At 48.1% G+C, this 16,214-nt stretch overlaps 1 protein-coding gene across 1 annotated transcript in view; it reads left to right on the plus strand.

Moving 5' to 3' along the window:
• Positions 1-16,214, plus strand: part of RYR3 (ryanodine receptor 3) — a 1,291,138-nt gene that overhangs the window by 182,894 nt on the left and 1,092,030 nt on the right. The window contains 2 exon segments of the mRNA XM_029600192.1: positions 5,562-5,697; positions 13,324-13,419. Coding sequence (XP_029456052.1) covers positions 5,562-5,697; positions 13,324-13,419 — 232 coding nt within the window.

The raw sequence follows: 16,214 nt of genomic DNA on the forward strand, positions 1-16,214 counted from the left end.
TATTCGCATAGTTTGAAAATCTACCCCTAAGTGAACTTAATAGCAGGTAATGGACTTCTCCTCCAAGAACTTATCCAATCCTTTTTTAAACACAGCTATACTAACTGCACGAACCACATTCTCTGGCAACAAATTCCAGAGTTTAATTGTTCGTTGAGTAAAAAAGAACTTTCTCCGATTAGTTTTAAATGTGCCCCATGCTAACTTCATGGAGTGCCCCCTAGTCTTTCTACTATCCGAAAGAGTAAATAACCGATTCACATCTACCCGTTCTAGACCTCTCATGATTTTAAACACCTCTATCATATCCCCCCTCAGTCGTCTCTTCTCCAAGCTGAAAAGTCCTAACCTCTTTAGTCTTTCCTCATAGGGGAGTTGTTCCATTCCCTTTATCATTTTGGTAGCCCTTCTCTGTACCTTCTCCATCGCAATTATATCTTTTTTGAGATGCGGCAACCAGAATTGTACACAGTATTCAAGGTGCGGTCTCACCATGGAGCGATACAGAGGCATTATGACATTTTCCGTTTTATTCATCATTCCTTTTCTAATAATTCCCAACATTCTGTTTGCTTTTTTGACTGCGGCAGCACACTGCACTGATGATTTCAATGTGTTATCCACTATGACACCTAGATCTCTTTCTTGGGTTGTAGCACCTAATATGGAACCCAACATTGTGTAATTATAGCATGGGTTATTTTTCCCTATATGCATCACCTTGCACTTATCCACATTAAATTTCATCTGCCATTTGGATGCCCAATTTTCCAGTCTCACAAGGTCTTCCTGCAATTTATCACAATCTGCTTGTGATTTAACTACTCTGAACAATTTTGTGTCATCTGCAAATTTGATTAGCTCACTCGTCGTATTTCTTTCCAGATCATTTATAAATATATTGAACAGTAAGGGTCCCAATACAGATCCCTGAGGCACTCCACTGTCCACTCCCTTCCACCCTAACCAATTAGCTAGATACTTCACTTAGATGCAGCTCCAGCACCGCTAACTACATTGATGGCGGGGGTGGAAGGGAAATAGATCGATGGCGGGGGTGGAAGGGAAATAGAACCAAAAAGTTACTTACAAGGGACAAGAGTAATAGATAAGTATGAAAAAAAATAAGTGTGAAAGCTTGCTGGGCAGACTGGATAGACCGTTTGGTCTTCTTCTGCCATTATTTCTATGTTTCTATGGATCTCTTCTCCCTCTCCGTCTCGCTTGATGAAGAGGTCGAAGATTCATCTGAACTACTATCAGAATCCGTACTGGAGTTCCTGTCTCTCCTTCTTCGTTTTCTTTTACCCGTTTTTTGCTGAGCACCCTGAGGTTCCAACTCACCCGCTTCGCCACCGAGAGAAGACACCCCTGGCTCTTCTGGGTCAGGAACACTCAGCCTCCATCTTCCTGTCTCTTGTTGAACCTCTGAACAGGCAAAATCTCTGTCCCTCCATGCTTTTTGCTTGGAAGTGCCAGGATAGACTCTGCTCTCAGCCTCTGCAGGAAAAATGGAAAAGCCAGCAGAACTGCCCGAACACCCGCATTGTGCAGTCCCTGCCCAACCTGTTCCCCTTGGAACAGTGCTCACCCTCCTCCCTCGGATGTCCGCAGTCTTATCCCTGAGTCCCCTGTCTGTATTTATCCTGATTCCCAGCCGTACAGGGAAATCATCCCTCTCCTCAAGGAACCTGACCAAAGGCTCTAAGTACTGGGCACTTCTAACATTACTCTTACCCACCCTCTGCCCTTCACGCCCTGCCCTTAAAGGAGCCTTATTTAGCTCACTCTCGGGAAGGTAACTTTCATCACGTAAGCCCACACACCTGGGCACCGCAGCACTTGGCTGAGGATCTGCCACCATAACCCTGTGCAACCCTATACCGCCTGCCTCACCAGCCTTTTTAACAACTAGCTGCTTCTTACCTCTCTGAACGCTCTTAGGTGGCTCTGCATCTGAATCAACTCCTCTCTCAACCGCAGGAGGCTCATCCTGCTCCTGAAAACAAACTTTTCTGATTTTTGCCTGAGCTCTGACCCCAGAGTTTGAAACACTTGCAGCCTGATGCTGATGGACCTTCCCACCACTAGAGATGTGAATCGTGTCCTCGATCGTCTTAACGATCGATTTCAGCTGGGAGGGGGAGGGAATCGTATCGTCGCCGTTTGGGTGTTTAGAGTATCGTGAAAATCGTTAAAATCGTGAACCGGCACACTAAAACCCCCTAAAACCCACCCCCGACCCTTTAAATTAAATCTCCCACCCTCCCGAACCCCCCCAAATGCCTTAAATTACCTGGGGGTCCAGCGGCGGTCCGTAGCTAAATCGGGGGAAGGGGGAGGGCAGGAAAACCGGCACACTAAAACACCCTAAAACCCACCCCCAACCCTTTAAATTAAATCCCCCACCCTCCTGAACCCCCCCCCCAAATGCCTTAAATTACCTGGGGGTCCAGCGGCGGTCCGTAGCTAAATCGGGGGAAGGGGGAGGGCAGGAAAACCGGCACACTAAAACACCCTAAAACCCACCCCTTTAAATTAAATCCCCCACCCTCCTGAACACCCCCCCAAATGCCTTAAATTACCTGGGGGTCCAGCGGCGGTCCGGAACGGTCTCCTGCAATTGAATCGTGTTGTCTTCAGCCGGCGCCATTCTGCGCCGCCATTTTGCAAAATGGCGGCGCAAAATGGCGGCGGCCATAGACCAACACGATTCGACTGCAGGAGGTCGTTCCGGCCCCCCGCTGGACTTTTGGCAAGTCTTGTGGGGGTCAGGAGGCCCCCCCCCAAGCTGGCCAAAAGTCCCTGGGGGTACAGCGGGGGTCCGGGAGCGATCTCCTGCCGCGAATCATTTTCCGTACGGAAAATGGCGCCGGCAGGAGATCGACTGCAGGAGGTTGTTCAGCGGGGGTCCGGAACCCCCGCTGAACGACCTCCTGCAGTCGATCTCCTGCCGGCGCCATTTTCCGTACGGCAGGAGATCGACTGCAGGAGGTCGTTCAGCCGGGGTCCGGAACCCCCGCTGAACGACCTCCTGCAGTCGATCTGCCGGCGCCATTTTCCGTACGGAAAACGATTCGCGGCAGGAGATCGCTCCCGGACCCCCGCTGGACCCCCAGGGACTTTTGGCCAGCTTGGGGGGGGCCTCCTGACCCCCATAAGACTTGCCAAAAGTCCAGCGGGGGTCCGGAAAGACCTCCTGTAGTCGAATCGTGTTGGCCGGCTGAAGACAACACGATTCAATTGCAGGAGGCCGTTCCGGACCGCCGCTGGACCCCCAGGTAATTTAAGGCATTTGGGGGGGGGGGGGGGTGCGGGGGGGGGGGGGGTTTAATTTAAAGGGTCGGGGGTGGGTTTTAGGGGGTTTTAGTGTGCCGGTTTTCCTGCCCTCCCCCTTCCCCCGATTTACGATTTTTTGACGATAAATCGGGGGAATTGGTATTGTATCGTGGCCCTAACAATTTTTGACGATTTAAAATATATCGGACGATATTTTAAATCGTCAAAAAACGATTCACATCCCTACTTGCCATGATCCTAGGCTGCCCCTTCAAAACACCTTTTTCATTCCCCTTTGAAGCTCTAACTCCAGGTACCTTGCATTCCAGAATGACGGGGGGGCAGGTCAAGGAACAAATCCCCAGTAACGTTCAGCGAAATGTCCTGAGGATCTAGTTCCTCAGGAGAGAGGTGCGGGGGGGGGGGGGGGGAAGGGGGAAGGCTCCACCTCAGGCCCACTTCTACAGAGACAGAATGGGGGGTGGAAGGCGGGGAATGGGAGGAAGGATCATGTAATAAACAGAACTTGCCTGCTGAGGAGGACCTCTCACAACCAGAGCCTCAGCTGATGCAAACCGCTGAGGAAAGTCGACCCTGTCAGGACCCCGATCTCCTGTCCTGTCTCTCGAATCCTGTCCTCTGCGCTGCATTGGAATGCAGTAAGGAGCTGAGAATAGGACCTACCTAAAAACTGCTTGCAAGATTGCGACTTTTTGTTTTTTTTGACATGCGCCAGCTCGCTAAGCACCCGGGATCTAAGAATTAATTAGATAAATTCTTAAAACTAACAAAGATCACGACGCCAAAACCCCCGCTCAGATTGCACGCCTTCCCTCGCTCGTCTGCCATGCTAACTAAGCCTCTGATCGTTCCTCGCTCTAGTTTAACCAATAGCAAAGCCGTGATTTTGAATCGCTGGCAACTTGCTATTGGCTCCCGCCTTCCTGCTCCTTTCCTCCGTGCCGCTGCTCATTTACATTCACACATGTAACTCATTCCTTTGAAAATTATCTCTCCAAAATGCATACTTTGCACATGCTTATTTTTATATTTGAAACAGTTTATTAAAAGCATAAAGAAGCAAGCTGGACAAACATTAGACTCTGATGCATATCCAGTGACATCCAAGTAACAATCAGAAAAAACAACATATTTTGTTATAACGATTTTCATCCCCACCCCTGCCCACTACTACAAACCCTGCAATATACAGATAGAGATTTAAAGCAAAACACTTCCCCTAAGAACATTGAACACACCATAAGAATGTAGGTAAGATTCCCTAAGATCCATTGCAGCCATGATCATAAAGGCGCCTCCCGCTGTCCCCACCTTTATGAGAAAGTTAATTGATGTTGGGAGAGAAATGCCCATAGAACCAACATCCTATACCACATACACATCATGGGGAAAAATTCAAGAACATTTAGAGATTTTTAAAAGGAAACAATGTGGGTTATTTTCCATTTTAGCTTTCTCATCTACCTGTGTGTGCACCCGATACTATATATCAAAGTATATATATTAAAACATTAGGCAATAGGATTAAAGAAGTACTAGAAGTTTCTGGAGCTTGGGACATGAGGGATTTCCTCCACTGCCTTGACAATTGGTTCTAGTCCTGTTCTTTCACTAACGGATCTATGGTTGTCATTGATTCACTTCTAGAGAGTGTTCTTAAGTTTAATAAATTCATATGGGTGCTCCAAGTCACAGAGACATATATTCCAGCCTCTGAAGTGTGACTCTGCATTTGCAAAGGAACAGCAAAAAGTATTTAGCCAATATATCTTATAGTTCTTGTTTGTAGCCAAACAAATCCTGCATCTTGTCTCTGGTTCTTGACACATCAGGAAAGATACATATCTTTTTATCCTCTGATTTATTTGGGTTATTACTACAATCTCTGTTTCTAATGACCAAGTGTGAACATTCACTTTTTCTCAAGCAGAATGCTCTGTGATTAAAGCATTCTGTACACTGGCATTACATAAATAATACTCATTGCTCTGCATGTATAGTAATATTTACACAATGGTCCTTTATCAATAATAATGATTAATAATATTATTAGAAGTTGTAGAGTTGTTGGGTGCAGGGTTTCACATGAAGTGCTTGACACTGTATAGAATCATAACTCTCTGTCTCTAGATCTATTTCTTGTCTGGAGAGATCACCAGATCTTATTGGATGTAAGACAGAACCTGTGTGGTGATTAGAAGTGTTAAGCAATGATGTATCTATCAGCTAGCTTGTCCTTTCTTTTGTGTCTTATGTTTTAGGGAATGCTGGCCCTGGTACTGAATTGCATCGACCACTTGAATGTCTACAACAGTGCTGCACACTTTGCAGAGTTTGTTGGGGAGAAAGCAGGACCAGCATGGAAAGAGATTCTCAACCTCCTTTATGAATTACTGGGTGATTATCAGGCAGTGATCTTTGATTCTGAGCTATCACTGAATACGACCCCTGGTCAAGCATTCTGAGCAGACCCCAGACCTGCTCCAGTGTTCAGTTCACTAGCTTCTACTTTGCTAGCCATCAGAAATACCCACCAGATAAACTCTAATAAAATGAACTGGTGTGTCAGACTAGCTGCATGAAACCACCATCACAACAGGCATTAGCTAGTCTCATTGTTACTAGTGTCAGCAAAGAAACCAGGGCTGAATGGGAATGGATCCTGAATTCTTCCTTCTTACATAGTAGAAGTGGTCCCTCCAATGCAGGCTAAACCACATCCCCTTATCTTTCTTGCTTTTTTAATAATACACTGTCTAATTTATTGTGTACTAATAAAGCCATAAAAAGTATGCTGATCATAATGAGGGTAATTTTCAAACAATTCCGCACAGCCCCTTATACCAACTTCTGCATGTGATCTCCACGTAGCAAATATATGGCTGCATGGAGATCTACTACAGTAATTTATAATCTGTGCATATAAAATACATGTATGTGTTGTGCGTCCCTGCTGCGCTAGTGCCTCGGCTGGCCCCGCTCACCTCGGGCTTTCCTCTGCAGGGCATGGTCCATCCTCCCTTGCGGCCAAAACCAGTTCCTGGCTTCCGCGGCGTCCCACAGCCACTCCCGGGCCTTCTAGGCCCTCGACCTCACACAGCTCCTCACGCCAGTGCTCGGCGTCCTCGCTGGCATTGGGTCCACACCTAAGCGCGCGCACGTGCGAAACTCCTGGTCATTTAAAGGGCCAAGTGCGGGAAGCTCCTCTGCGGCGCACAACAATGACATCACCTGAGCCCTGTATAAAAGGCAGGGCTCAGGCTCCAGTTCCTTGCCTTGGTAAACGGGTCATCTCATCATTGAGAAGCTAGTTGCCGTCCTGTGTTCCTGCGATCCTGTTCCAGTACTTGTTCCTGTGTTCCTGCGTTCCCGTATTCCTGTGTCTTCCAGTGCTCCTGCGTTCCTGTGTCTTCCAGTGCTCCTGCTTTCTTGTGTTCCCGTGGTCCTTCTGTGCTCCAGCATCTCTTCCTGTTCCTGTTCCGCTTCCCAGGTAGTACTCTTCAGACTGATACTCGGTACTGACCTTGGCTTGCCTCTGACTACGCTTGGACTGACTCACGGTATTGACCTCTGCGTGCCTCTGACCACATTTGGACCACTGCCTGGAACTGACCTCTGCCTGCTTCTGACCACATTTGAACTGCCGTCTGGAAACTATCTCTGCTTGCTACTGATCACGCTCGGACTGATACCTGGACTGACCTTTGCTTTGGCTGACCACTGTTGGACAGATACCCTGGCTTTGACCCTTGCGCTCCACACAGACACTCTCTTTGCTACTCCCGTGGCCTCCAGGCCTGCCTGCTCTGACGTCACCCACAGCCTTCTACCAGCTAGACCACAAGGCCCTGCCTATCCTGACCGGAGGAACTTTAGTTCCTGCTCCGTTCCACTGGTCTCCAGTAACTTCTGTTCCGGTCTATTTATTTATATTTATTTATTTATTTATTTATTTATTTAATAACTTTTTTTTTATACCATCTTAGCAAATAAAATTTGAACAAAAAGATTTCCAAACTGATCAGTAAAAATAAAACTTAAATAGATAAAATAAAGTAAAAATGCAACATTAAGATAGTAATAAAGTTTGAAAAAAAACCTACATTGTGACATATCAATATAAACTAGTAATTTTATATCTTTATAAATTAAAATGTACTTTAAATTTAATGAAACAGAAAAGATAGCTCAACTGTTCTCCAGTAGCCATGCACCTTTGCTCTTGGTGGGCACACCTCTCCGCTACCTCTCCGGGAGATCCTCCGAGGCCCACCTAAGCCCAGGTGGTCAGGGTACCCAAGGGCTCAACCCACAGAAACCCCAGACTGTTATTGGTGAAGCTCCAGCTAGACTCTATCTCCTCGTGTGCTCCGCCTTCTGGCGGCAGGCACCCTCTGGAACCCTCAGGGGGCCGTACCAATTCTGTACCAGGCCAAGGGTCCACCTCCAGTGCCACAGATTGCCAAGGCCATGGACTTGGCGGAGTCCCCCGCCTTGCGGGCCATCCCATGCCTGGTTACTCATGTCCGGGGGCAACAGCAATTCCTTGAGGCACTGGCCACCTCGGTAGAGAATTTACAGTCACAACTCAAGGAGTCCGCCCTGGCCAACCCCCGGACTCTTGCTTTCAATGCTTCTTCAACCTCGATGCCCTCACGGGCACTGCTGGCCCTCCCAGCTCCTCCCCGTTTCAATGGGGGATACTTGTCTCTGTCGGGGTTTTATCAATCAATGCTACATACAGTTTGCTCTCAAGCCTTCCCTGTTCCCAGATGAAGTGACAAAGATCACGTTTATCCTATCTTGTTTGGAAGGGAAAGCCATGGCATGGGCCTCCCCACTCTGGGAGCGTTCTGACTCAGTACTTCAGCAGCTCCCTCAATTTATTTCCACGTTCTGATGCACCTTCGATGACCCAGGCCAACAGGTGGTCGCCGGCCACCATCTCCTCCACCTTCATCAAGGATCACATTCCCTCTCAGAATACACCGTGGAGTTCCGTACCCTGGCTACGGAGTTAGGATGGCAGGAAGACTGCCTGCGGGCACTCTATCTCGAGGGCTTGTCATTCACCCTAAAAGACGAATTGGCAGCCCGAAAGATCCCCACGTAATTGGAGGACCTCATCACTTTAGTTGGGCGGATTGACCACCGCCTCCGGGAACGGCACCGGGAGATAAGACCTAGCAGACGACTGGCCATGGAACCTCCTCGTTCCGTGAGCACCAAATCAAGGGCACCTTCAATGGCTTCTCTGCCGAAGGAAGAACCTATGCAAATAAACCACGGTCGTCTTACTCCCGAGGAACGCCTCCGAAGATGGAAGTCTGGTCTCTGTCTTTACTGTGGAGACCTTATCCAGACCTGTCTGGTGTGTCTGGGAAACTCCAAAGCCTAAGCCCAATGGGGGTCCTGAGCTTGGACACTACAGTCACTGGCCCTCAACTCCTTTTGCCTGTCTCCCTCCTTAGGGAGGCACACTCATTCTCCACCACCGCCCTCGTGGATACTGGGGCTGGTGGAAATTTCATTCTTGAAGAACTAGTTACCCTACTTCAAGTTCCGAATCAAGCCCTTGAAGTACCGTTATGAATTGCCTCCATCCACGGAGAGCCTTTACCTGATCGTATCATCCATCACACTCTACCCATCCAGCTGACTGTGGGGACTCTCCATGAGGAAGAGCTACTACCTGACAGTACACCTCCCAAAGGCAGAACCTACCCACTCTCACTTCCAGAGACCCAAGCTATGTCCCCATATATCAAGGAAAACTTAGCTGAGGGATTCATTAGACCCTCAACATCCCCGGCGGGTGCCAGATTCTTTTTCGTGAGGAAGAAGGATGGTACCTTAAGGCCATGTATTGATTACCGAGGCCTGAATGCCATCACCTGTAAAGACTGCAACCCACTCTCACTCATCAGCGAACTGTTTGATCGGCTCCAGGGGGCTCGAATCTTTAACAAGTTGGACCCGCGTGGGGCCTATAATTTAATCCGTATACAACCCGAGGATATATGGAAAACTGTGTTTAATATGCAGGATGGACACTACGAGTACGTAGTAATGCCCTGTGGGCTTTGCAACACCCCTGCCATCTTCCAGATGATGATGAGTGAGATCTTCCGAGACCTCCTATACTCCTTCGTTGCAGTCTATTTAGATGACATCTTGAACTTTTCAAAAGATCTGGACTCCTATCGCTCACATGTCCAGACTGTTCTTCAGCGACTCAGGCCGGCTGATAAGAATCTCCATGCCGACGCACTCTCACGCTCAGTAGAGCAGGAGGATACTCCCGAAACAAAAGCTCACATCATTGACCCTGCTTGTATTTCCATTGCAGTTACCACCACCGTGCCGGCTGGCAAGATGGTGGTGCCTCGCCATCTCCGAGAGAGAGTGCTTCATTGGGCTTATGACTCTCGTCTCGACGGCCATCTCGGCCGGACCTGAACTCTAGAGATGCTCCGCAGACACTACTGGTGGGCTACCATGGCGAAGGATTCCCAAGACTACGTGGAGCTTCTTCAGCCTCTCTTGGCACCCATTGAACCCTGGACCAGTCTCTCTATGGACTTCTTTGTAGAGTTGCCCCCTTCCAAGGGGCACACCATAATCTGGGTCATAATAGACCGCTTATCCAAAATGGTCCATTTTGTGCTTCTGCCTGGCCTACCATCGGCTTTTGAACTTGCCCGACTTTTCCTGCACCACATCTTCCGCCTCCACGGATTGCCACAAGAGATTGTCTCAGATTGTGGTCCCCACTTCGCTGCAAAGTATTGGAGATCCCTTTGCAACAAATTCAATATCACCCTAAATCTGACCTCTGCCTACCATCCGCAGGCCAACGGCCAGGCCGAAAGGACCAATTGCTCCTTGAAGGCCTTCCTCCAGTCCTTCGTCAATGACCAGCAGGATAACTGGGTCAACCTTCTTCCTTGGGTGGAATTGTCACATAACACCCACGTCGCATCCGCCACCGGGACATCTCCACTTGCTGTAGTCTTTGGCCGGCAGCCCCGCCTTCCTCTACCAGTTCCTCTCAACATGTCTTCTCCAGCAACACAAGCCACTGCTCAAACCATCCGCTGCTTGTGGGATCAAGTCAAGGAACGCCTGTGCCAAGCGGCCGAGTGGGCCAAGCGAGCAACTGATGCTCAGCATCGGGCCGCCCCAGTTTTCCTTCCTGGGCAGAAGGCCTGGCTCAATACGAGGCATATCCGCCTCCGATTACTCTCATAACAATTAGCCCCTAAATTCATAGGGCTGTTCCCGGTCCTACGACGGGTGGGAGCAGTAACCTACCAACTGAAACTGCCTCCGAATCTTGGAATCCACAACACATTGCATGTGTCCTTACTCAAGCCGCTGGTCCTATCCTGGCCATCGCAAAGACCACCACAGCCCACGCAACTTACTGCGGAGCCTGAAGCCACCCTACAAGTGCGCGAGGTTTTAGATGTCCGCCGCCGTAGAGGGTGCTGGGAATACCTCCTGGCATGGGAAGGCTTCGGTCCGGACGAGAACTCATGGGAGCCTTCCCACCACATTCTCGATAAAGACCTCCTTCGCACCTTCCATCACCAGTATCCGGACAAGCCTAAGGGGGAGGCCTAGAAGGGGGTGGTGGTGGTACTGTTGCGCGTCCCAGCCGTGCTAGTGCACGGCCGGCCCCGTTCACCTCGGGCTTTCCTCTGCAGGGCCTGGTCTGACCTCCCTTGCAGCCGCCGCCAGTTCCCGCGGCTTCTTCTGGGCCTTCTTGGCCCTCAGCCTCACACGGCTCTTCACGCCAGGGCTCGGCGTACTCGCTGGTGTTGGGTCCGCCCCTAAGCACGTGCGTGCGTGGAATTCCCGGCCATTTAAAGGGCCAAGCGCGGGAAGCTCCTCCGCGGCGCATGACAATGATGTCACCTGAGCCCTGTATAAAAGACAGGGCTCAGGCTCCAATTCCTTGCCTTGGCAAATGGGTTATCTCATCATTGAGAAGCTAGTTGCCATCCTGAGTTCCCGTGTTCCCATTCCAGTACTTGTTCCTGTGTTCCTGCGTTCCCGTGTTCCTGTGTCTTGCAGTGCTCCTACGTTCCTGTGTTCCTGTGTCTTCCAGTGCTCCTTCGTTCCTGTGTTCCCGTGGTCCTTCTGTGCTCCAGCATCCATTCCTGTTCCTGTTCTGCTTCCCAGGTAGTACCAATCGGACTGATACTCTGTACTGACCTTGGCTTGCCTCTGACTACACTTGGACTGACTCACGGTATTGACCTCTGCCTATCTCTGACCACGTTTGGACCGCTGCCTGGAACTGACCTCTGCCTGCCTCTGACAACGTTTGGACTGCTGCCTGGAACAGACCTCTGCCTGTCTCTGACCATGTTTGGACTGCCGCCTGGAACCGACCTCTGCTTGCTACTGACCACGTTCGGACTAATACCTGGACTGACCTTTGCTTTGGCTGATCACTCTTGGACGGATACCCTGGCTTTGACCCTTGTGCTCCACATGGACACTCTCTTTGCTACTCCCGTGGCCTCCAGGCCTGCCTGCTCTGACGTTACCCGCGGTACCAGCTAGACCACTAGGCCCTGCCTATCCTGACCGGAGGACCTTCAGTTCCTGCTCCATTCCAGTGGTCTCCAGTAACCTCTGTTCCGGTCTAGGTCAACTGTTCTCCCGTAGCTGCGCACCCTTGCTCTTGGTGGGCACACCTCTCCGCTACCTCTCCAGGAGATCCTCCGAGGCCCACCTAAGCCCAGGCGGACCGGGTACCCAAGGGCTCAACCCAAGGAAACCCCGGACTGTTATTGGTGAAGCTCCAGCTATCCTCTATCTCCTCATGTGCTCCGCCTCCTGGCGGCAGGCACCCTCTGGGAACCCTCAGGGGGCAATACCAATCCTGCGCCAGGCCAAGTGTCCACCTCCAGCGCAACAGTATGTGTACCCCCAACATATGCTCATATGTTTTCTTATATGTGAATATCTGCAATGCATTGAAAGTGCATACTTTTCTTACCAATTTTAAAAACCGTGTGTAAAAAATTAAATGCGTAAAATCCTGTTTCACATGCAGAAGTCGGTATATTTTAAATTATGCATGCATAATTGAAATCACCAGTTTTCGGAAACCTTCATTAGTTCGCCCAGTCCTTTTTCAGATCGTCAAGACCATCTTAGTTCTTCACTTTGAACTCCCTACAGTTTGTCCAGACCTCCCATCCAGCCAGTAGTTGACAATAGTCAAGTCTGATATCAATTGCGCAGAATAATTAGTAGGTGTTACATTACATGGAAAAGTTGCCAAATGTATGCATATAAGACTCTTAAAAGAGCAACTTGTAAATGTACCTCTAGAACCCACCCTGGAATATCCCTAGACTGCCTAATTTTTACATGCGTAAATGTGGGCTCAAGACCAAAAACATGCAAATAGTTTTAATGTTTATAAAATAGTGTGTGCATGAGAACAAACTACTTACATGCATATATGTTAATTTTATGCATGTAAATGTTTTGAAAATTCATTCTTATGAGTAGTTTTTCTCATTGTTGTGCTGAAAGAATCAGTACATAACTAAAAGGCTTCCCATTATAGTAATAATGTATGATTACAAACATGGGATTTCAATAGAAATATTGGCAATTGTGTTAAGAGTGATAATGGTGATGATTTTGATATGTTACTGATGTCCTTTACCCATGCTGATATCATGCATGTCTTTTTTGGTACTAATTTTGAAAATATAGTCAGAACTAACAGTGATCATGATCCTTCTGGCAAAAACAATATTTCAAAAGGATAGTAGTAATATGTTGACCTTAGTAGTACTGAAAGTAGTGAGACTGTGGAGACTAATGATAGCAATAATACACACAGTGTGAAGAACAACAACAGAGACAATGTTGATATTGATAATGAGGATATACCTAAGGGTGATAATGTTGACACTACTGATGGTGACAAACATACTAATAGTTTTGGTGATAGCTATGGAGCTTACAGTTCTATCCTTAACTCTCTTTCAGCTGCCCTTATTCGTGGTAATAGAAGTAATTGTGCTCAGTTCTCCAATAACCTTGACTGGCTGATTAGTAAACTTGACAGACTCGAATCTTCCTCAGGTAGGTTTACATAGCACTCACTAGAGAGTAAAGACTCCTAATAATATATGGATGAAGAGAATTCCCATTATCATACCCCTGGCACAGTTTTCAGGGGTGAGGAGAGCAGTCCCAAAGTATGCATTGATGGAGAATAGCTGTGTTAGGCCCTAGATTTTGAAGGAAAAACAGCTAAACCTCACTGAAATACACTCAGTAAAAAAATTACAGGATAAGTCAGGAGTAAGTTTGTCATGACTAACACAATATGAATTTGTTGTGTTCCGCGGATGGTCGAGGCTGCAACCCCCTACCTGACCTGTGGCGGCGGGGCCGCCGCAGCAGCATCGAAGAAGCCGGGGGAGTCAGGCCCATCTCGCCCTCGCACCAGCGCGGGCCTCCGTGGGGGCTGCCGGCAGGGGAAGCGTCCCTGCTTCTCCCTCGCGGCATCGGGTCGGATCCAAGATGGCCACCATAGGCGCGAGGCCATGCCTCCTCACAGAATTTAAAGGGGCCTCGTCCTTCAAATTGACTTCACCTGTTCCTGATGGGCCAGGCACAGGGAAGTATATAAGGAGACTGTCCACAGCCATTCCTCGACTTGGCAACTTCATTGTTTGAGTCTGCTTGCTTCGGTGAGTCTTCTGGTTCCTCGAGTTCCTGATTCCTGGTTCCTACTTCTTCTTGGTGATTCCTTGGTGTGTGACTTCGGACTGGCAAGCGGTGATTCCTCGGTGTGTGACTTCAGACTGGCAAGCAGCGATCCTCTGGTACTCGACCTCGGTCTTCTCTTAGACCATCCTCCTTCAAGGGCCCACCTAAGTCCCAGTGGCTCGGGTCCCTATGGGCTCCTCCCGGGGGGACCGTGGGCTTCCAGTGGCGAAGATCCTGTTGGCCCTTGCACCGTCCTCACGCCTCTTCGACCTCTCAAAGGTCCTCCTAAGTCCCAGCGGCCCGGGTCCCTATGGGCTCCTCCTGGGGGGACCGTGGGTCTCCAGTGGCGAAGATCCAACTGCCCCTTGCTCCGACTTCACGCCTCCGCGTCCTCTCAGCGTCCATCAGAGTCTCCTACAGTGAGGACCCAGCCAGTCCCAACTTCTGTTCCGCCTCACCACCTGACGGGGGAACCTGCGAAGCCATCTCCCAAGGTAGTACCAACCTCCCCGTCGGTCTAACGGTTCACGAACCTCTTGATCATAACGAAATTCATATAATACAGTAGTTCTCAACCTTCATTCCCTTGTCACACACCTGACAGATGAAGCTGAAGTGCATGACACACTGCACACTACATGTTGCAGTTGAACTAAATAAAAATATCCCAATTATTTTACCATTAAAAATGTCATGAAAGAAAGATAAAATATTCTTTATTTTTTACAAGCTGTTTTTGAAATTAAAGTTATTAAATTTTATTTTTTCACAAGTTCTAATCTTTGCTTGCTTTATTGGGGAAAAATGTGTGACCTGATATGCTGCCCACTGTTTCTCAATATGAGACTGAAGGGTAGAAAAACTCTTGTACATCTCAATGTCAACATCATAGGTTTTTTATACCTATTCTGGAGTTTATACAGAGCAGAATTAGGGTGTTTCCCCTTTTAACTCATCATAAAAAATATATATTCAAATTCTGGTATCACTTTTGTAACAACAACTCAAAATTCCTCCACTGCCAGACACTTTGTGAAGCAACACAAAAACCTGCAGAAATGCAGATTCCTAAAGTTGATTTACTCTAATAATTAAAAACTGAAAAAATAATAATTTTCTATCTTTGATTTATGGGCATTTTATTTTTCTAATTGGGGTAGACAAGGTTTCTTATTTGCTCTTTGTTTCTGTTGATCTTCTCCTAAGTCTTTTATAGAGTGGAGTAGTAGTGTAAAGAGTAATAGTAGGCTATAGCCAGGGTTCAAATCCTAGTTCTCTCATTCATGCTCCTTTAACTTTGGACAAGTCACCTAACCCTCCATGCCTCAGGTACAAACTTAGGTTCATTCACTAGGCCATGTTTACTGTCCAGTAAATGGCCTAATGTGGGGACAGTGTGAGGTTTTTCAAATTTGTCACATTATTCTGGCCCCTGGCACTGCAGCATTTAAATGAGTTGATTAGCATGCAAATGCATGATAATCAGCTCATAAATACCCCATGCGATGCAAATCAAATAACGTGGCTTGCCAGAAAAATCATAAGCTGCGTTCTGTGATGTGAAGTTAGCTAACCTCCCCCTGTCCCAATGTTTCCAGGGCCTAGCCTTATAGGGACCAATCACTCTTCCCAAAAGTGTTTATAAAACAATGGGGATCTGCATAGAACCCTGTCTCACTCACCCCCGCTGTTCTTGGAGATAGCTGTAGTAGAAAAAAATAATTTTTAAAAGTGCGGCTCAGTCCCTGCTCCAACACCCAACTGCTCCCTGTCAGTGCAAAAATATGGATCTCAGAGACTGGGACCCCCACCCTCCAGACCTACCTATTTACTCAGTATATCGGGGCTGATAAAATAAGACCCGTGCTGAAATACGCACTGATTTTTCTGTACGGATCTTTTTGGCACGCTCGGAAAAAAACAGTGGTAGCTCGGGATGTAATAGCCACATATTCTAATTAGATGCACGCACAAAATACGCGCACAGCAAATGCGCCATAATGCATGCAGTAACGTGAACTAATGGCCCTATGTAGTAAAACACTTGGACATCTGCAGAGAAACCCTCGTGGACACCCATCAGCGTGAGAATGCTTGCGATTGATTCTTGGGGTGAAAGCCTTTCTTTTTCATAAAGATGAATAAATTAATGGTCCAGAAGT

Source organism: Rhinatrema bivittatum, chromosome 4 (assembly GCF_901001135.1).
Source record: "Rhinatrema bivittatum chromosome 4, aRhiBiv1.1, whole genome shotgun sequence".
Taxonomy (NCBI): Eukaryota; Metazoa; Chordata; class Amphibia; order Gymnophiona; family Rhinatrematidae; genus Rhinatrema; species Rhinatrema bivittatum.